At 47.7% G+C, this 22,460-nt stretch overlaps 1 protein-coding gene across 3 annotated transcripts in view; it reads left to right on the top strand.

Annotated features, from left to right (window-relative positions):
- LOC140189330 (neutral alpha-glucosidase AB-like) overlaps positions 1-22,460 on the top strand; it is a 97,029-nt gene that overhangs the window by 30,785 nt on the left and 43,784 nt on the right. For 2 of the 3 annotated variants that reach the window (XM_072246048.1, XM_072246046.1), the window contains 7 exons: positions 3,786-3,870; positions 6,922-7,024; positions 12,273-12,369; positions 13,539-13,719; positions 16,025-16,178; positions 18,353-18,588; positions 18,880-19,006. In XM_072246048.1, coding sequence (XP_072102149.1) covers positions 3,786-3,870; positions 6,922-7,024; positions 12,273-12,369; positions 13,539-13,719; positions 16,025-16,178; positions 18,353-18,588; positions 18,880-19,006 — 983 coding nt within the window. The remainder of the gene's footprint in view (positions 1-3,785; positions 3,871-6,921; positions 7,025-12,272; positions 12,370-13,538; positions 13,720-16,024; positions 16,179-18,352; positions 18,589-18,879; positions 19,007-22,460) is intronic. The other variant, XM_072246047.1, reaches the window with a different exon arrangement.

Raw genomic sequence — 22,460 nt, 5'->3', positions numbered from 1 at the left:
TTAATTCCTGGTTGCTGTTTACACTAACCCTGTCAAAAGGTTGTCCGTTCTTTTAAGGGGTGTGGTGTTGGCTAGCAGTCCTCACTGGGTTTCGGACTGGGGAGGGAAGTTCATTCCTGGCTGTGGGTTTACTTACTAGTGATACAGCGCGGAATAGACCCCTCAGCTCTTCGAGCCACACCACTCCAGCAACACCCCAACAAACACCAATTAATCTTAACCTAATTGCGGGACAATTTTCACTGACCAGTTAACCTACTCTGGACTCCGGGAGGAAACTGGTGCAGCCAAGGAGAATCCACACATTCACGAAGAGGACGTGGACACCTTACAGAATGACGCTGGAATGCTCGGAGCCATAATAGCATTGTGCTATTCGCTATGACCTGTCGCTGACTTTGCGACCAGCAGCTTACACTTGACGTATTCAAAACAAGAATCTTGGGCATGTACATATGGCTAGGGTGCCTAAGAATTTTGCATAGTACTGTATTTGTCAACGTAGAGTGGAAAGTGAGTTTGTTGATCAGGCGGGAGCAAAGGATGTTGGAGATGGCGAGGGCAGAGCGCTGAGGGAGTGGTGTGGGACAGGTGGCAGGGAAGGAGTGCCAGGAGTTGGGGGGAAAGGTGTGGGGTTGTTTTGGTGGGGGTGCAGACACACTCATCCCTGAGACGCCAGGCAAGGTCATTTGATTCCAAACAATGCATTAATTGATCATTACAGAATGTCTCTCTGGAGCTTCCCGCTCCCTCCCCCTCTCCCTTCCCCTTTCCCCAAACATGATTCCCCTCTCCCTGCTCCCTTCCCACTCTCAGTCCACAGTAGAGACCCATATCAGAATCAGGTTTACCATCACTCACATATGTCACGAAATTTGTTTTTACTTTTGCAGCCCCAGTACTGTGCAGAAGTCTTCGGCACCCTAGCTATATATACGATGCGTGCCTAGCACTTTTGCACAGTACGGTGATACATAGAACAGTATAGCCCAGCACAGATCTGCTCCGCCATTCCATCACCGTTGATTTATTATTCCTTTTAACCCTTCTCCCCGTAACCTTTGACGCCCTGACTGATCAAGAACCTGCCAACCTCCATTTTAAGTATACCCAATGAATTGGCCTTCACAGCTCCACAGGTTTATCACTCTCTGGTTAAAGACTCCACCACCAGCCAGGGCATGCTCTGTTCTCATTGCTACCAGCAGGGAGAAGGTACAGGAGCTTGAAGACACTTGACGTTTTAGAATCAACATCTTCCCCTCGGCCATCAGATTTCTGAATGGTCCATGAACATATAAAATATGGAGGTATATTTTACGTATTGCATTGTACTGCTGCTGCAAAGCAACAAACTTCGCAACATATGACAGTGGTAGCAAACCTGATTCTGATTGTCTTTGAGATTGTGTATGTCACTTAAACTATATCCTCTCAACATGTCCAACAACTGAGGCTTCAATGACCCTAATCTGTTCTCGTCTGAAAATTATCCCCTGTATTTAGTTCTGATGCCTTTCATTTTTTATAACCACATGCAACACTTTGCATTTCTTAGCGCTGAATTTCAACTTCCAAGTTCAATGTAAACTTATCAAACTACAGTACTGTGCAAAAGTCTTAGGTACGTACTTGTAGCTAGGGCTCATAAAGCTTTTGCACAGTACCGTAGCAATTTTAATTATTGCCCTGTACTGTTGCTGCAATAAAATACGAATTTCATGACGTGAGTGATGATAAACCAGATTCTGATGTGTGTCTCTATTGTGGACTGAGAGTGGGAAGGGAGAAAAGAGGGGAATCATTGGAAAAAGGGGAAGGTAGAGAGGAGGGAGCGGGAGGCACCAGAAAACCATTCCGTAATGATCAACAAACCAATTTTTTGGCACCCACGCCATCGCCCCCTCCCCCTCCCCCGGCATTTGACCCTCGCCGTTCCCAACATCCTTTGCTCCCACCAGATTTACAAATGTACCCCGTTAACAAATACAGAACTCTGTGATGGCCTAGCGATATCTATGTGCCGAAGACTTTTTTGCCCAGTATTGTACATGTGTTGCCATGTGCTGTACAGCCCTGAGATTCATTTACCTGCAGGCATTTGCAGTAAATACACAGACACAATAGAATCAATAAAAATGCACGCAGCAAATAACAGACAAATAACAACATGCAAAAGACAACAAACTCTACAAATACAAAAAAAGAGAAAAAAAAAGTTTTCATAATAATGATCAATATTGAGAACCTAAATTGTAGAATCCTTTAAAGGGAGTCCATAGGATTGTGATATTCAGTGAGTGTAGTTATCCCCTCTGGTTCAAGAGCCTGATAGTTGAGGGGTATGAGTCCTGAGGGACCTGTCCCTCCTTCCTGATGGCAGGAGTGAGAAGAAAGCTGGGAGCTGGGGGTCCGTGATGATGGATGCTGCTTTCCTGTGTAGGTGTACTCAGCGGTGGAGAGGGCTTTACCTATGAGTGACTGAGCTGCAAGCTTTTCTGTTCAAGGGCATTGGTGTTTGCAAAGCAGGTCATGATGCAACCAGTTAGGATACTCTCCCATCGTGCATCTATAGAAGTTTGTCAAAAGTTTTAGATGACATGCCAAATCCACGCAAATGTCTAAGGGAGTAGAGGCATTGTCATGCCTTTCCTTGTAATGGCGCTTACGTACTGGACCCAAGACAGACCTGAAATAATAACACTGAGGAATGACTGTCTCCCCCTCTGATTCTCCAGTGAGGATGGACTCACAAACCTGTCTACTGGAGGGAGCTGTCCCACCAGCTTGTCTACATCACCATGGAGACTGTTGCTGTGTCACTGTACAACCTCGTTTTGTGCAACCTAATGATAAATATTTCCTGTGAGATTTCATTGTATAAAGTTCCCAAAACAACTTTTCACCACAGCTATTTCCTGTTACTGAGCCAATTGATTTTATCAATGGAACTACACCTTCCCTCCACCTCCCACCTCCCAACCTCCCTCCCTTCTCCCCTCCCTTCACCCCCTCCCTCCTCCCCTCCCTTCACCCCCTCCCCCTCACCCCTCACCCCCAGTCTCCCTCTCCCCCCTTCCCCTCTCCCCAGTCCCCCGCCCAATGCCATGAGCAAATACCGTTCAGACACCGAGGGCAGAGGGAAGAAGCCGTTCCTGAATCGTTGAGTGTGCATCTTCAGGCTCCTGCATTTCCTCCCTGGCGGTAGCAATGAGAAGGGAGCACACTCTGGGTGATGGGGGTCCGTAGCGATGGATACTTCCTTTTTGAGGTATTGCCTTTTGAAGATGTCTTCAAATGCCGTGGAAGCTGGTGGCCATGCTGGAGCTGGCTGCGCAGCCTTTTCCCATCCTGTGCAGTGGCCCCAGGCATACCGGATGGTGATGCATCCAGTCACTGTACACCGGTAGAAATTTGCTCGAGTCTTTGGTGACGTACCAAACCTCCTCAAACTCCTGACGAAAGATGGCTGCTGGCACGCCGCCTGCCCTCATTGAGAATTTGGGGTTTCGGCAAACCATGTACCACAAATGAAACGGTTGTACCACTGTCCTAGTCCAGCTCCCGGCTCCCAGCTCCTGCCTAGTGTTGGACGTAAGAGGAGCTGGCACCTACCCCTGTGCAGGCAGCCAGGTGAATTGTTAGTGACACACACTGGGTGGGGCGGCAGGACGGAGCAGGAGGTTGGGGGGCGTCGGCCATCACAGCCGCTGCCACAACTGAGCAAAAGCAAAAAGCCAGGCTGTGACTCCAGGACGGTACCATTTCACTTCTCTATCTTTCAGTGAGAAGAAAGACGCAAGTGTGGAGGGCGAGGACGCGGAAAAGGAGCCGGAGCCTGACGATGGCAAAGCAGATCCCGTAGAGCAGGTCAGTCTGAGTAGTGGGGCTGTGATCTACCAGCTAGACGTGGTAGCCGTGTTTCAGGCTTCCTAACCCTCAGCCCATAAAATACAGGAGCAGAATTCAACCATTTGGCCCATCAAGTCTTCTCCACCACTTCTTCATGACTGATCCATTTTCTTCTCAACATCAATCTCCTTCCTCCTCTCCGTATCCCTTCATACCTATCAACCCCTGCCTTAAATATTCATAAGACTTGGCCACTGCCTGTGGCAGTGAATTCCACAGATTCATCACTCTGGCAAAAGAAATTCTTCCTCATCTCCATTCTAAAAGGACGCCACTCTATTCTGAGGCTGTGTCCTCTGGTCTTAGACTCTCCCACCATAGGAAACATCCTCTCCACGTCCACTCTATCGAGGCCTTTCACCATTCGTTAGGTTTCAGTGAGGTCACCCCTCGTACTTCTGAATTCCAGTGAATACAGTCCTCAGAGCCATCAAACCCTCTTCATATGACAAGCCGTTCAATCCTAGAGTCATTTTCGTGACCCTCCTTCGAACAGTCTCCAATGTCAGCAGATTCTTTCTTGGATAAGGGGCCCAAAACTGCCCACAATACTCCAACTGAGGTGCTTTATAAAGCCTCAACATTACATCCTTGCTTTTATATTTTAGTCCTCTTGAAATGAATGCTAACATTGCATCTGCCTTCCTCACTACTGACTCAACCTGCAAATTAACCTTCAGGGAATCCTGCATGAGGACTCGCAAGTCCCCTCACAACTCAGATTCTTGTATTTTCTCTCTATTTAGAAAATAGTCTACCCTTTTATTTCTTCTACCAAAGTGCATGACCATACACTAATATAAGGAAAACTTTTTTTGTCACGTACTGTACATCAAGACCCAGCAACATCCTTGTAAATTTTCTCTGTACTCTTTCAATATTATTGTTGAAGATTTCTTTTACAGATTAACTCTATTTGTCACGTCAACATGGATACAGGCTCTGCTTTCTGCCGCATGTACCCCAGATGTTAAAAGACTAGAAGATCCTAAAGATTAGATTTTATTTGTCATACGTAGTACATCGCAGCATAGTGAAATGCGCTATTTTTGCATTAATGGCCCAAAGCAGTCCAGGGATGTGCTGGGGGAAGCCTGCAAGTGTCTCTGAGCTTCCAGCACATCTTTGGAATGTGGGAGGGAGGAAACCCACACAGTCACAGGGAGAACGTACAGGCTCTTTACAGACAGTGGCGGGAATTTAACCCCGTTCGCCGGCGCTCTAAAGTGTTGTGTTGATCACTAATGCTACCGTGCCACCCAGTCCTGTTTGACTGGGCAGGGGAGAAACTAGTCAGTAGGTTAAGAGCCTTTCAGTAACTCAGCCCCGAAATTGAATTGACTTTATTTCTTGCATCCTTCACATACATGAGGAGTAAAAATCTTTACGTTACATCTCCATCTAAATGTCCAGTGTGCAATCATAGTAATTTTTAATAATTTATAATAAATAGAACAGTCAATGTAGTATAGAGTACACTCAAGTCAGCGTGAATTAATCAGTCTGATGGCCTGGTGGAAGATGCTGTCCCGGAGCCTGTTGGTCCTGGCTTTTATGCTTTGGTACCACTTCCCGGATGGTAGCAGCTGTAATAGTTTGTGGTTGGGACGGCTTGGGTCTCCAATGATCATACAGGCCCTTTTTACACACCTGTCTTTGTAAATGTCCTGAATAGTGGGAAGTTCACATCTACAGATGCGCTGGGCTGTCTGCACCACCCTCTGCAGAGTCCTGCGATTAAGAGAAGTACAGTTCCCATACCAGGCAGTGATGCAGCCAGTCAGGATGCTCTCAATTTTTCCCCTGTAGAAAGTCCTTAGGATTTGGGGGTCCATGCCAAACTTCCTCAACCGCCTGAGGTGCAAGAGGCACTTTTGTGCCTTTTTCACCACAAAGCTGGTGTGTACAGACCACGTGAGGTCCTCAGTGATGTGGATGCCGAGGAGTTTGAAACTGTTCTCCCTCTCAGCTCCAGATTCATTGATGTCAATAGGGGTTAGTCCATCTCCATTCCTCCTGTAATCCACAGCCAGCTCCTTTGTCTTTGCGATATCGGCCCTTTGACTCAGTCCCAATTCCCTGCATTCTGCCGATGTCTCTCCAGGCCCCACCCCTCCATGTACCTATGCAAGTGCTTCTGAAGGCCTGCACAGTGGCACAGCAGTTAGCAAAATTCTTCACATCGCCAGCAATCACTGATTGGGGATCAAATCCCACCGCCTTCTGTGTATTCTCCGCATGTCCACGTGGGTTTCCTCCATGCGCTCTGGTTTCCTCCCATATTCCAAAGCCGTTAGGATCGGTGAATTGTGGGCGTGCTATAGGGGCAACACTAGCAGGCTACACCTAGCAGATTCCTCAGACTGTGTTGCTCGTTGAAGCAGACAATGTATTTCACTGTATGTGTTGATGTAACAAAGTTAATCTAACCTAAACTTTTGTACTGGCCTAGAGCACTTGCTTTGACAGTTCATCCCATGTACTCACCCCCTTCAGCATGATAATGTTACCTCTCGGAATCCTTTGAAATCCTTCCTCCCCTTAAATCTGTGCCCCCCCCCCCCATTTATGCATTGTGCATTGCTACAGCAGTTAGTGCCGTTGTCTCTAAGTTCCAGAGATTCAATCCTGCCGCTGTGTGTGTGTTTCAATGCTCTCCCTCTCCCTTTGACTTTGTGGGTTTCTCCTACGTGCTGCCCCCACCCCCGTGCTCCAATTTCCTTCCGCACCTCAAGAAGAGTGAATCAATGGGTTATTGGGTGACTGTATTTTGTCCCCAGTGGCGTCGCCAATTAACTGGACCCTGAAAACTCACTCGTTTCTCGACCACACTGCATTTAGTTGTGCACCAGGAGAACAGTGTGGCCCCCATCACCAAACTGTTCTGAAGTCTGAGCAGTGAACTACCATTTTTATGCAGAAGGCAGCTGGTTAGGTACAGATACTGAGCAATTGGTTACCTTGTGGTTGAATGACGGTAAACTTGAACTAAATCTCATTGCTTTCCAGCAGCCTGAAGACACAGAGGCTCAAAAGGAGAGCGAGGAGACTGAGGATGAGGCCGGGATGTGGGAGGAGACATTCAAGACTCATACAGACTCCAAACCCAACGGTAATACTTCATAGAGGGAGAATTTACGTGAATCCGAATATGAAAGATGTGATGTGTACAACAACTGTTTGTTTCTGGAACTGGAGGCACAAGGGACTGCAAGGTGATGTGGCGGATTGTGAACGAGAAGTGGAAGCAGACAGGGAGGAGAAAGCGTATGTCGAGAGGCAGTGGGGAGAGGTGCAAAGGTTGGAGGGAGATCATCAGGAACACCAAAGGTTACCAGTACTGGGCTCTTAACTCCACCCTCGCTCCAATCTACTACCTGCCTGTCACAATACACCACTGATCACCCTGGACACCTTCAACACCACTCCCCTTTTCCTTTACAGCGGCCGTCTCCCCTTTCCTATATTAATGATCTACATTATGTCATCAGACAGGAAGGATCCCAAAACGGGTAGACCAAGCAGCCTACCCGGCATACAGACAGAAAGCTGCTGGAAAAGGGCCAGTAATATCATGAAGGATCCCACCCATCCTTACAGACTGTTTGTCCCACTCCCATCAGGGAGGAGGCTACGCAGCATCCACTCTAGGACCACCAGACTCAAAAACAGTTCCTTTCCCCAAGCAGTGAGGCTGATCAACACCTCCACCCACCGACCCAGCCCTCCACACCCCCAACTACCACTGCTTTATCATTTCCTGTCAGTCACCTTATGTACAGACACTGCTGTGCCTTGAGTCACTTTATGGACCGACAGTCAACCCTTTACCTATCTGTCTGTCTATTTATTTTTATTTAGCGATACAGTGCAGAACAGGTCCTCCCGGCACAATGAGCCATGCTGCCCACCAGTTAACCTACCAATTTAACCTGAGCCTAACCACAGGACAATTTACACTGACCAATTAACCGACCATCGATACTTCTTTGGACTGTGGGAGGAAACCAGAGCACCCGGAGGAAACCTGTGCAGTTCATGGGGAGAGCGTACAACCTCCTTACCGACGGCGCTGGAAATGAACTGCAAACTCCAACATCCCCAGCTATAATAGCATCGTGCTAACCACTACACTGTCCAAATATGCTAATAGATGTATTTATATTTATTGTGCATTTTTTAAATTGTTGTATTCTTTATCTTCTGAGTGTCAGGGTGGAGAGACATCTCTACCAAAGGAGGTGTAGGGCACTCCTTCCCTCTGCTGGCCTGCAGCTCACCCTTGGGCAAGGTGTAGCACCTGATTAGCTGCCCCCCCCCCCCCCCGGATCAGGGTCATTTCACAAGTTCCGCTTATGCGACCACTGATGGATGCCAGGCAGACTATCTCTGAAGAGAATTGATAATGGTTGGGGGAGGGGAGGAGGTCACCTGTCTTGTAAAGACACTGTCCAGAAGATGGCGATGGCAAACCACTTGTGTAGAAAAAAATAAATTGCCAGGAGCAGTCATGGTCATGGAAAGACCATGATTGCCCATGTCATACAACATGGCACATAATGATGATGTCATACAACATAGCATGTAATGATGAGGTCATACAACACAGCACATGATGATGATGTTTCTTCATCTCATTGTGTTTTTTTTGTGCACGCCCTTAGGTTGTGTCGGTTGTTAACACAAACAGTATGTTTTGGCACTTGTGATAAATAAATGCGAATCTGATCCAGTTTACCACAATATCAACACGCACACACAATGCTGGAGGAACTCAGTCCTGATGAAGGGTCTCGGCCCGAAACGTCGACTTTTTACTCATTTTCCGTAGATGCTGCCTGGCCAACCGAGTTCCTGTAGCTTTTTGTGTGTTTGCTGCTGTGGTTTTCCAGCATCTGCAGATTTTCCCCTGTTTGTGTTAGCACATTATCATCCTGATCATTGATAAAGATTATGGTTATGAGGTTCGAGATTGTTTATATGTCATTTTCCCGTTCACAAGTGTAAAGGAGAACAAAGTAATTGTTACTCCGGACCTGATGCAGCCCAGAAAAAGCACAATAAGATGAAGAACGACATGGTGCCGTAGCGGTTAGCACAACGCTTTGCGGTGCCTGTGGCCCGGGATCACCGCTTGAACACTGTTTGTATGTTCTCTCCGTGACTACGTGGGTTTCCTCCGGGTGCGCCAGCTTTTCCCCCCACAGTCCAGAGATGTACTGGTTGAAAGGTCAATTGGTCATTGTAAATTGTGCCGTGATTAGGCTCGGATTAAATGGAGGGATTGCTGGGTGGCGCGGCCAGAAGGGCCTATTCCACACGATATCTTAATCTGAAAAAATACTTAAAAAACACAATAAATATGAATACTTAAGATAGCTTATATAAATAGATTGATTGTATGTCCATAAAGTGACGCTAGGCACAGAGTGACTCTTGAGGAAATGGAAATGGTGGGGATGTGGAGGGCTGGGTTAGAGGCTGGAGGTGTTAGTGCCTTACTGCTTGGGGAAAGTAACTGATTTTGAGTCTGGTCGTCCTGGCGTGAATGCTATACAGCCTCCTTTCTGATAACACTGGGAGTGGGGCAAACAGTCCATGAGCAGGGCGTGCGGCTCTGAAGATAGAATTGGGTTTTACCAATGCTTCCCTGGAGTGTTGTACTTATCCAATGATCATCTCCTGGTGAAGGATGTCGGCTTGAAATGCCAACTGTCTGTTTCCTTCCATAGATGCTGTCCGACCTGCTGAGTTTCTCCAGCGTTTTGTGTGTATTGCTTAAGATCACTTGTGTCAGTCTTCTCCTTGGCTCATGCAGGAAGTGTGGCCCCATGGTCAATATGCCAGAATAAGCTGCCTTCTCTCTGGAGATGCAATGCCTGGCCAGCAAATTTATGGATGACACCAAGATTGGGGATGTAGTGGACAGTGAGGAAGACTATCAAAGCTTGCAGTGGAATCTGGACCAGCTGGAAAAATGACCTCCAAGGAATTATGGATCTGTATTCCCAGATCCATTCATTCTACCACACTCCTCTGTGACCTACCACTCACCGTGTAAGTCCTACCCTGGTTGGTCCTACCAAAGTGCAACACCTCACACTTGTCTGCATTAAATTCCATCTGCCATTTTTCCAGTGGTGCAGTGCTAGCCGGAGCGCGTCCATCACCTCTTTAAGAAAAAAAGCTGAAATAAACAAGCTAGTTAATTAGGTGTCGCCCAGGGTGATTTGAGTATCTCAGAAACTGCTGACCTCCTGGGATTTTTACACACAACAGACTCTGGAGCTTACAAAGAATGGGGCCAAAACCAAAAACCATCCAGCGAGTGGATTTAACGAGATGTTTTCGCTCATAGAACAGCCACTCGCTGGATTTTTTTTGTTTTTGGCCCCATTCTTTGTAAGCTCCAGAGTCTGTTGTGTGTAAAAATCCCAGGAGGTCAGCAGTTTCTGAGATACTCAAATCACCCTGGGCGACACCTAATTAATTAGCTTGTTTATTTCAGCTTTTTTTCTTAAAGAGGTGATGGACGCGCTCCGGCTAGCACTGCACCACTGGAAAAATGGCAGATGGAATTTAATGCAGACAAGTGTGAGGTGTTGCACTTTGGTAGGACCAACCAGGGTAGGACTTACACAGTGAGTGGTAGGTCACAGAGGAGTGTGATAGAACAAATGGATCTGGGAATACAGATCCATAATTCCTTGAAGGTCATGGGTAGGTAAGGATGTAAAGAGTGCTGTTGGCACATTGGCCTTCATAAACCCAAGGTTTGAGTACGGGAGGTGGGTAATGACATTGGTGAGGTTTAATTCAGGAGTATTGTGCAGGTCTGGAAAGAGTACAGAGAAAATTGATAAGGATGTTGCCAGGACTTGAGTTATAGGGAAAGATTGAATAGGTGAGGACTTTACTCCCTGGAACATAGGACATTGAGGGGAGATTTGATAGACGTGTACAAAATGATGAGGGGTATAGATAGGGTAAATGCAAGCAGGCTTTTCCCACTGAGGTTGGGTGAGATTACAACCAGAGATCAAACGTCAAGGGCGAAAGGTGAAATATTTAATGGGAACATGAGGGTGAACTCTTTCCACTCAGAGGGTAGTGAGAGTGTGGAATGAGCTGCCAGAGGAAGTGGTGGATGCTAGAGGGCTGTGATCGCGATGCCCGTCGATGGGACTAGGCAGAATAATAGTTTGGCATGGGCTAGATGGGCTGAAGAGCCTGTTCGTGTGCTATAATCTCGGATGATTCTATGACTAGGGGTTGTATTAGGACAGGTCAGGACAGGAATCACTGAAAGGTCAGGGGAAAGTATTGGGTTCCTGTGATAGGATGTGAGAGTTTGGACAGAAGAAATGGAGAGAATGACTTTTATAATAAAAATATATGCAAAGAACTGCATTCAGTATTTTGATTTAGGAAAACTTGTGTGTAAATATAACCCTTTGCGTTGATAAAAGGGTGATGCTCCTGGCATTGAGTTGGAGCTTGGGGTCTGGACCTGGCCAGCCGGGTGTTTCCAGTGTGGGGCTGCGTTGAAAGTCTCATGAGGAGAGGGTGAGCAAGCTGCAGCTTTTCCCTTTGGAATGAGGGAAAATGAGAGGTGACTTGATAGATGATGAGAGTGGACAGCCAGAGACTTTTCCCCGGGGCTGAAATGGCTGATAAGAGGGGACATAATTTTAAGGTGATCAGAGGATAGATAGATAGATATACTTTATTGATCCCGAGGGAAATTGAGTTTTGTTACAGCTGCACCAACCAAGAATAGAGCGTAAATATAGTAATACAAAAACCACAAACAATCAAACAACAATATGCAAACTCTGCCAGATGGAAATAAGTCCAGGACCGGTCTATTGGCTCAGGGTGTCTGACCCTCCACGGGAGGAGCTGCAAAGTTCAATGGCCACAGGCAGGAACAACCACCCGTGATGCCCAGTGTTGTATCTCAGTGGAATATGGCCAGAGTCCAACAGCAGAAAGTTCAATATCCGGTCTACAAACACGTTCCTCTATCGTGATATGACCCGGATTGCACCATCCGTTGTTATCCAGAACAGTAAGCCCCCAACTCCTTTACGCTTACCGCTCTCAGTGCACTTCCCCCAGGATTGTATAGGAGGGGGATGTCAGAGGTAGGGTTTTTAAACAGAGGGTGTTGAGTGTGTGGAATGTGCTGCCGAGCAGTGTGGGCATGCTATGTTGACGCCAGAATGTGCAGAGATACTTGCAGACCATCCCCAGCGCATCCTTGGACTGTGGTGGTTAACGCAAACGCTGTATGTTTTGGTGCTCGTGATGAATAAGATAGAATATTGAATCTTGTGTCGTGTTGGTGTTTCTCCCAGGGCCAACGTCGGTCGGACTGGATTTCTCCCTGCCTGGCTTCGAGCATGTGTACGGGATTCCCGAGCACGCCGACAACCTGAAGCTCAAAACCACAGAGTAAGCGCTAGTCTCCCTTCCCGGTAAACCATCAGTGTGCTCAGCAGGAATTAAAAACAGTGGCCTGCGGTCATTGTTATGAAGTGTGGGGAGGTGGTGGGGGTTGAGGTGCTTGCATCAACCTTGTGAGCGTCAATGAGTGTGCGTGTGCTTGGGACCCATGCCCTCCCCCTGCCCAGGGCTAGTGTGTGAGAGAGAGACCCATTCCCCCAGTGAGGGTCTGCGTGCGTGTGTGTGTGAGAGAGAGAGAGAGAGAGAACACGCAGTCAGTCAGTCTGTCTCTCTCAGGATCTCACACTGTCTCTCTCTCTCTCTCTCACACTCTCTCACTCGCTGTCTGTCACTCTCTCACGCTCTCTCTTGCTCCCACGCGCTCTACCTCTAACACACACACACAGTATATATTAGATGTGTAGTGCAAAAAGAGAGCAGAAAAACGTGACTTATTATCCGTTCAGAAATCTGGTGGTGGGTGAGGTGGGAGTAAATGTCCCTGAAACATTGAGTGTGTGTCTTCAGGCTCCTGTGTCTCTTTCTTGATGAGAAGAGGGCATGTCCTGGTTGATGAAGAATGCCACCTTCTAGAGGCATCTCTTTTTGAAGATGTCCTCGATGCACACCACAACCCTGAACTGATTCCACAACCTACAGGTTCACTTCCAAGGATTCTTTACAACTCACGTTCTCAGTATTATTTACTTCCGGTAATTGCAGACCCTCCCCCTCCCAGCCCTTCATCATTCCCCATTCCTGTCGCCCCCTCTCACCTTATCTCATTACCTGCCGATCACCTCCCTGTGGTTACTCAGCCAGAGTTTTGAATCTCCCTCCTAAATGCCGGTTTGTCGCCACCCTCGATTTGGCCTACATCAGTGGTGTCACCAGCCATCTTAAGTATGGCTTCGGAGCTGTGCTTAACCTCACAGTCATAAGTATAAAGCGTGCAGAGCAGGGGCTAAGCCCACAGTCTTGTGGTGCACCTGTGTTGTAAGGAGCTCTAGGACTTCAGTTCTGTCTTCCTCTGCCTAACTTCAGCCCTGCAGAAGTATGTCTGTTCAGGGCTGTAGATGAGAATGCTTTGTGAAGCCCTGTTTAATGGGTAAGGGGGTGGATTTCAGACCCTGTCTGTCTGAAGATTTGTAATCTGTTATCACCTCTTACTTCCTCAGTGGTGGAGATCCGTACCGCTTGTACAACCTCGATGTGTTCCAGTACGAGATATTCAACCCCATGGCGCTGTACGGGGCGGTTCCTTTAATGTTGGCCCACAATGTTCGGCGGACGCTGGGAATTTTCTGGCTGAATGCCGCGGAGACTTGGGTTGACATCAGCTCCAACACCGCTGGGAAGGTGGGTGATGCCGTGCTGTTGAACGGTGACTTACAATTCAAGCTGGGTGCCACCGGGGAGCTAAGGGAGGGCGGAAGAAAGCTAAACTGGAACTCACTGCTAGAAGAAAATCCTACAGGGTTTGCACAGAACTGGTGTTCTGCTGAAGTCTCAGTGACCATGAGCAGTTTTAGGCACCTCATATAAGAACAGATGTGCTGGCATTGAAGAGGGTGCAGAGGAGGTTCGCACGAATGGTTCTGGGAATAAAAGGGATAACATATGAGGAGCTTTTGATGGCTCTGGACCTGTACTCAGTGGAGTTTAGAAGAATGAGGGAGATCTCATTGAAAAGATGTGGAGAGGTTGTTTCTTATACTGGGGGAGCCTAGGACCAGAGAGCACAGCCTCAGAATAGACTGATGTCCATTTAGAACAGAGATGAGGAGGAATTTCTTTTGCCAGAGGGTGGTGAATGTGTGGAATTCATTGCCACAGACGGATGTGGAGGCCAATTCATTGAGTATATTTAAAGCGGAGGTTGATAGGTTCTTGATTAGTCCGCATCAAAGGTTACAGGGAGAAGGCAGGAGAATGGGGTCGAGAGGGTCAATAATCAGCCATGATGCAATGGTGGAGCAGTCTCGATGGGCTGAGTGGCCTAATTCTGCTCTTGTCCCTGTGGACCAATTTGCCTTGCAGCTGTACTCGGGCTCGGTCCACAGTGGACACCTGGAGATCCCTGTTCTACCATTTCAAATTGATTGCGAGAAAGTGGCGTGTGCACGTGCAGCCGATCAATCAATTGAACCTGCTACGCACGTGAGGTGCTATCTTTCAGGCGCACACCGTATTTGTCTCTACAGGCCAGGTTTGTCGCTCCCGCAGCATTTCCCAGCGTGTACTGTAACTTACCTGACTCAGTAAAAACATTTAGTCGTACTACTCCGTTCATCGTTCTTGCTCCTCGCATGTGTAACCTTTTGTAACCTTTCCCTGCTCCAACACTGACGTTATTGACCTCGGCCTCCTCCACTGCCAGGAGGGTGAGGCCAGTACAAACCAGAGGAACTGCACCTCATATGTACTCCACAGCCCAGCCTCATTGAATTTCGGGTAAACCTGCTCCCCTTCTGCCCCTTTCTCCTTCTCAACCAGGTCTTCCTACACAACCTTTTCCAAACACAGCACCCTATCGTCCAATTTCGATCCCCTCCCCCGCGCACTCCATCTGCCAATCACCCGCACACCCCTCTCTCACAGTCCTCCTACAACCCCCTCCCATTCCCGTTTGCTCACACGGTTCCGCCCTTGAACTTCTTTAACCGTCTGTGACCCTTCGTGCGTACGGGTCACCACCCATCCCCACCCACACTCCATCGTGTAACGCTATTGCAGCCCCAGCATTTGGGGTTCAATTCCTGCTGCTATCTGTAAGGAGTTTGTACGATCTCCCCATGGCCACCTGGGTTTTCCTCAGATGTTCCAGCTGTTACTAGTGGAAAGTCCGGAGGACAATGTGACGTCTACTCCTGCTGGAGCCTAAGGGTCGCAGTGGGTGGGGTGGGGAGGGTGCGTACTAAAAGATTTTTCTTTCTTCCCCCTCCCTCACCCCCAATTCACGCTGATGCAATTGTAATTCTGTGCTATATTGACTGTCCTGTGGTACATGCTACTTATTACAAATTACTATAAATTGCACATTTGGACGGAGACATAACATAAAGATTTTTACTCCTCATGTATATGAAGGATGTAAGAAGTAAATTCAATTCAATTGCTCCTTTAGTTTAGAACTTGCACTCGGTAGCTGCTTTATTAGGTAGACTTGTGCACCTGCTCACTGATGCAAATATCTAATCAGCTAATCGTGGCAGCATCTCAATGCGTAAAAGCATACGGACATGGTTAAGAGGCTCATTCGTTCAGATCACACATTAGAATGGGGAAGAAATGTGATCTAAGTGACTTTGACCATGAAGTGAAAGTTGGTGCCAGACAGGGTGGTTTGAGTATCTCAGAAACAGCTGGTTTCCTGAGATTTTCGCACACAATGGTCTCTAGAGTTTACAAAGAATGGTGCAAAAAGCGAAAAAGTCATCTGGTGAGCAGTCGTTCTGTGGGTGAAAATGAGAGAGGTCAGACGAGAATGGCCAGACTGGCTCAGCATCGAACCTTGAAGTGGATGGGCTACAGCAGCAGAAGATCACGAATATACACTCAGTGTCCACTTTATTAGATACAGGAGCAACCAAATAAACTGGCCAATGAGTGTATGCTACTTGTTTGTAGCTGCCATTTTTAACCGAAGCCACCGTTCTTGCAGACCCTCTTTGGGAAAATGCTCGACTACGTGCAGGGGGCAAATGAAATTCCTCAGACAGATGTCCGCTGGATGTCAGAGAGTGGAATCATCGACGTTTTCCTGCTGCTCGGACCATCTCCGTTCGACACCTTCAAGCAGTATGCCTCTCTCACAGGTACGTCGGCAGAAAATGGTGCAAGAGCCATTATTGTAACAATCTGGGGATGTGGGGATCGCACGCCATGAAGAAGGTGTTCAGTCTCTTGAGGTCCGTCCCGCATTTGGTATTATGCAAAACATCTAGACCCAACTCTTGGTTAACTATTTATTAATCTCAGATCTTAAATTAATTGTACTAACACACACACGAAGTGCTGGAGGAGCACAGCAGATCAGGCAGCATCCATGGAAAGGAATGAAGAGTCGATGTGTCAAGCTGAGACCCTTCAATCAGTTTAAATTAACTGTTCATGCACCAGTACATGCAGTAGAGTCCCAAATTTCACAGATGGGAGTGATTTCTAACTCCACTTCAGTCTGAGTTCCCATGTTTAACTTGTAGTCCTGGACTCTCCACTTATTTAGAGCAGTCTCTCCATCTGCTGTACAGGTTTCCTGTTTAAAATCTCAAGCTGTACGAATCACCCTCTACCCCTGCGAAAATAACCGATCCTTGCCTGTGTAGTCTGGCAGGAGGTACAGAGGCCTTGGATCCCACAGGAACGGTCATTACCCTTCAACCGTCAGGCTCCTGAACCACCTTGGATAACTTCACTCACCTGATTCTACAACCTATGGACTCACTTTCAAGGACCCTACAACTCGTGTTCCACTCTGCAATTTCATGGCTGATCCATTTCCTTCTCAACCCCAACCTCCTGCCTTGTCCCCCATAACCTTCCATGCCCTGACTAATCAAGAACCTATCAGTCTCCGTTTTAAATACACCCAGTGACCTGGCCTTCACAGCTGCTTATGGCAACAAATTCCACAGATTCACCACCCTCTGGCTAAAAAAAAACCCTCCTCATCTCTGTCCCCCCCTTTCATGAGGCTGTACCCCCTGGTCTTAGACTCCTGCACCAACGGAAGCATCCTCTTCACATCCACGCTATCTAGGCCTTTCAACATTCGATAGGTTTCAATGAGATCCCTCCCTCAATCTTCTAAATTCCAGTGAGTACAGGCCCAGAACTATCAAATGCTCTTCATTATCGTCGACTGTACCTCTTCCTAGAGATGCTGCCTGGCCTGCTGCGTTCACCAGCAACTTTGATGTGTGTTGCTTGAATTTCCAGCATCTGCAGAATTGCTCGTGTTTTCATTATCCTGGAATCATTTTTGTGAACCCCCTTTGAATCCTCTCCAGTTTCAGCAAATCCTTTCTGAGATAAGAGGCCCAAAACTGCAAGTGAGGCCTCACCAGTGCTTTACAAAGCCTCAGCATTGCATCCTTGCTGTTAAATTCTAGTCCTCTTAAAATGAATGCTAACATTGCATTTGCCTTCCTCACCACCGACTCAACTTGCAGTTAACCTTTAGGCAATCCTGCACAAGGTCTTCCAAGTCTCTTTGCACCTCGGATTTTTGAATTTTCTCCCTGTTTAGAAAATAGTCTATAGTTTATGCCTTTTGTTTCTACTACTGTGAATGTCTGCAAGAAAACGAATCTCAGGGGGTATATGGTGACAGGTACGAGGTTTGATAATAAATTTACTTTGAACTTTGAATCGTTGAATGGGGTGAAACTGATCCAGGGGTTATTGATGCAAAATTTTCATTTGTTGGATGTGGTGATATTGATCCGGGAGTCAAGAATGAGACTTAAAACTTGGTGATGAATGGACTATTTATAAATGAAGGTGAATTCCCTGGGTCCAATATACCTCATTGTGGCCCTGATCTCCCAATCCACCTCATTGGAGGCCTGATCTCCTATTTAACCTCTTTGTGGCCCTGATCTCCCAATCAACCTTGTTGTGGCCCTTGCACTTTCTCTGTAACAGTAACGCTATATTCTACTTTCTGTTACTGTTTTCCCCATTTGGTTCACATAATTTTAATTCTACTTCTCATTCCCATTCCATTGTAAATTGTCCTGTGATTAGGTTAGGGTTAAATAGGTACATTGTTGGACGGTGCGGCTGGAGGGGCCTGATTCTAAATAAAAGTAGATAATGGAATGATTTGTCTGGATGACAAGCGAACAAAAGCGTTTCACTAATTGTCATAAACCAATTAGCAGTTGCCAAGAGGGTGTCCACTCTTGTGCTGTATACATCCCCGAGATCATCTCCACCTAAAGGAGGCACCGCACCTGATCACTGTTCTCTCTCGCCCTCCCCACAGGTACGCAGGCCCTCCCCCCGCTCTTTGCCATCGCCTACCACCAGTGCCGCTGGAACTACAACGACGAAGATGACGTGCGGACTGTGGACGCCAGCTTCGACGAGCACGACATCCCCTACGACGTCATCTGGCTGGACATTGAGCACACGGACGGGAAGCGGTACTTCACTTGGGACCCCAACAAGTTCCCCAACCCCAAGGAGATGCTGCAGAAGCTGGCCTCGAAGAACCGCAAGGTACTGGGGCAAAGTGGAAGCAGTTTTGGGTCGATTGTGAGAGAGTGAAGAGTGCACACGCGGGGTGAATCGATTGGGCCTCCTGGCTCTTGCTTTTTACGCGTGCTTTCACGTGTGTGTGTTTTTGTCCCGGTGGGCACGGTTTGTCACTCCTGCCCAGAGCGAACGTAACTGGGTAAAAACGTCTCGTCCTACTGCTTCATCGTCGTTCCGTGCTCCGCGCGGACGTGGCAGGGTTTGACCTGCTCGTAGCACTGAGATTGCTAGCTTTGTGTTTGCCTCCCCTCCTAGATGGTCAGCATTGTCGACCCCCACATTAAGATCGATAGCGGTTACAAGATTCACAACGCCATACAGTCCAAAAACCTGTACATAAAGACAAAGGATGGAAACGACTACGAAGGCTGGTGTTGGCCAGGTAAAGGGTGCCAATTTATTTATCAAGCGTACTTTGGAACAGACCATTTCATTAAAACAGCATGTTCTCAGATGCGACCCAATGAGACACCAACTACAAAACCGTGATTATTAAGATGGAACAGACCAACCATTAAAATACTTAACTAGGCATGCACGGGCCCCTTTCACTCTCGCACCCCTCCCTTTCTGCCAAATCCGGGGTGCTGTTCATAACTGGCCTGAGGGTAAAGCCCTGGAAAACTACCCCAGGCACTCCCCCCGCCCACCCATGCTCTGTTTTAGAGTCTTTCCACCGATATGAATTACTGCAGTGCATGGATCTATACACAACACCATCTCAAACCACCGAGTCTGAACCAGTCACAACTTGTCACTGCTCCTCACGAGTCCCGCCCCTGTGTTCAGCTAACTTTCCACGTTCTCGTGACTGCTCACGGTGAATTCCCAAAGTAGCAATCAATGCTTCTGCAGCCATTTCTGTTACATTCCAGGCCCCGGTGGTGGTGAGGGACACTCGACGAGCACAAAGATTAACCCTTCACAATGCACGTGCAGTGAAACGCATGGTTCGCGTTAACAGCCAACACACCCCAGGCCGTGCGGGGGTGGGGGCACCCCGCGAATGCCGCCGTGCATTGCGGCGCCAACGTAGCAGCCCCTCAATGTTCAGCAGAACAAACCAGGACAACAGCAGCAAAGCAAGCCCCTTTCCCACCCACAGGCAGACAGGCCTGCAATCCCAGGACAGGCCTCCCTGGGCCCCGGACTCTCAGTCGGCAACCTCAGGTCCCTGGCCCAGGCATGGACTAGCCGACATCGGGCTTCTGTCCTCTGAACAGGCCAATCCAAGGGTTTCAACCTTTGGGCCTCTACCTCAAGAGTCTCTGACTTTGGTGAACATGCAGTAATCCCTTCCTGCCATCTCTTGCATTGAACATAGAACAGTACAGCACAACGTTGTGCCGACCCTCAAACCCTGCCTCCCATATAACCCCCCACCTTAAATTCCTTCATACACCTGTCTAGTAGTCTCTTAAATTTCACTAGTGTATCTGCCTCCACCACTGACTCAGGCAGTGCATTCCATGCACCAACCACTCCCTGAATGAAAAACCTTCCTCTAATATCCCCCTTGAACTTCCCACCCCTTACCTTAAAGCCATGTCCTCTTGTATTGAGCAGTGGTGCCCTCAGGAAGAGGCGCTGGCTATCCACTCTATCTATTCCTCTTAATACCTTGTACACCTCTATCATGTCTCCTCTCATCCTCCTTCTCTCCAAAGAGTAAAGCCCTAGCTCCCTTAATCTCTGATCATAATGCATACTCTCTAAACCAGGCAGCATCCTGGTAAATCTCCTCTGTACCCTTTCCAATGCTTCCACATCCTTCCTATAGTGAGGCAACCAGAACTGGACACAGTACTCCAAGTGTGGCCTAACCAGAGTTTTATAGAGCTGCATCATTACATCGCGACTCTTAAACTCTATCCCTCGACTTATGAAAGCTAACACCCCATAAGCTTTCTTAACTACCCTATCCACCTGTGAGGCAACTTTCAGAGATCTGTGGACACATACCCCCAGGTCCCTCTGCTCCTCCACACTACCAAGTATCCTGCCATTTACTTTGTACTCTGCCTTGGAGTTTGTCCTTCCAAAGTGTACCACCTCACACTTCTCCGGGTTGAACTCCATCTGCCACTTCTCAGCCCACTTCTGCATCCTATCAATGTCTTTCTGCAATCTTCGACAATCCTCTACACAATCTACAACACCACCAACCTTTGTGTCGTATGCAAACTTGCCAACCTACCCTTCTACCCCCACATGCAGGTCGTTAATAAAAATCACGAAAAGTAGAGGTCCCAGAACAGATCCCTGTGGGACACCACCAGTCACAACCTTCCAATCCGAATGTACCCCCTCCACTATGCCTCTCTGCCTTCTGCAGGCAAGCCAATTCTGAATCCACCTGGCCAAATTTCCCTGGATCCCATGCCTTCTGACTTTCTGAATAAGCCTACCTTGTGGAACCTTGTCAGGTGCCTTACTAAAATCCATATAGATCACATCCACTGCACTACCCTCATCTATATGCCTGGTCACCTCCTCAAAGAACTCTATCAGGTTGTTAGACACGATCTGCCCTTCACAAAGCCATGCTGACTGTCCCTGATCAGACCATGGTTCTCTAAATGCCCATAGATCCTATCTCTAAGATGCCCATAGATCCTGTCTCTAAGAATCTTTTCCAACAGCTTTCCCACCACAGACGTATGGCTCACTGGTCTATAATTACCCGGACTATCCCTACTACCTTTTTTGAACAAGGGGACAACATTCGTCTCCCTCCAATCCTCCGGTACCATAAAGATCCTAGCCAGAGGCTCAGCAATCTCCTCCCTCGCCTCGTGGAGCAGCCTGGGGAATATTCCGTCAGGCCCCGGGGACTTATCCGTCCTAATGTATTTTAACAACTCCAACACCTCCTCTCCCTTAATATCAACATGCTCCAGAACATCAACCTCACTCATATTGTCCTCACCATCATCAAGTTCCCTCTCATTGAGGCTCTGACTTCCTGTTTAGTATACTTTCCACACTTATCTCCCTTGTTACGCTGGAAATTTCTCATAGCAACTTCAGCGTGCATTTGTTTAGCACCTTCTACGATAGGAAGATGTCTGTAATATTAGAACATAGCACAGCACAGGAACAGGCCATAAGACACAGGAGTGGAAATAGGCAATTTAGCCCATTGAGTCTGCTGCACCATTCCGTTGTGGCTGATTTATTATCCCTCCCAACCCCAGTGTCCTGCTCCCCGTAATTTTTGATGCCCTGCCTAATCAAGAACCGTCACTCTCTGCTTTAAATGTATTCAGTGACTTGACCTCCGTAGCTGTCTGTGGCAATGAATTCCACAGGTTTAACACCCGCTGGCTAAAGAAATTCATCAACATCTCTGTTCTAAGGGGACGTCCCTATTATGTATCTCAGGATTAGGGTTAGGTTTGGATTTTATTCTTTGGAGTGTGGGAGAATGAGGGGAGGTACAAAATTCTGAGGGGTGAATAGGGTAAATGTAAGCAGGCCTCTTCTACTGACGCTGGGTGACACTCGATCCAGAGGTCAGGGGTGAAGGGTGAAAGGTGAAATGTTTACGGGGAGCTTCTTCACTCGGGACAGTGTGAGCGTGGAACGAGCTGCCAGCTGAGGTGGTGCATGTGGGATTGATTGTGACATTTAAGAGAGTTTGGATAAGTACATGGATGGGAGGGGTCAGTGGGATGGGGTGGAATAACAGTTTGCATGGGCTGGATGGGTGGAAGTCCCTGTTTCTTTGCTGTAGTGCTCATGACACGATGAACTGCAGGGAGAGGGGCGAGGCATGTAGAACGCTCTGCAAACTGTTTTATCGTTCCACTCAATTTGTTCTGCTGTCAAGAAAT

This window comes from Mobula birostris, chromosome 28 (genome assembly GCF_030028105.1).
Source record: "Mobula birostris isolate sMobBir1 chromosome 28, sMobBir1.hap1, whole genome shotgun sequence".
In the NCBI taxonomy this organism is placed as follows: domain Eukaryota; kingdom Metazoa; phylum Chordata; class Chondrichthyes; order Myliobatiformes; family Myliobatidae; genus Mobula; species Mobula birostris.
The sequence above is the reverse complement of the archived record's forward strand: the minus strand, read 5'-3'. Positions and strand labels throughout refer to the sequence as shown.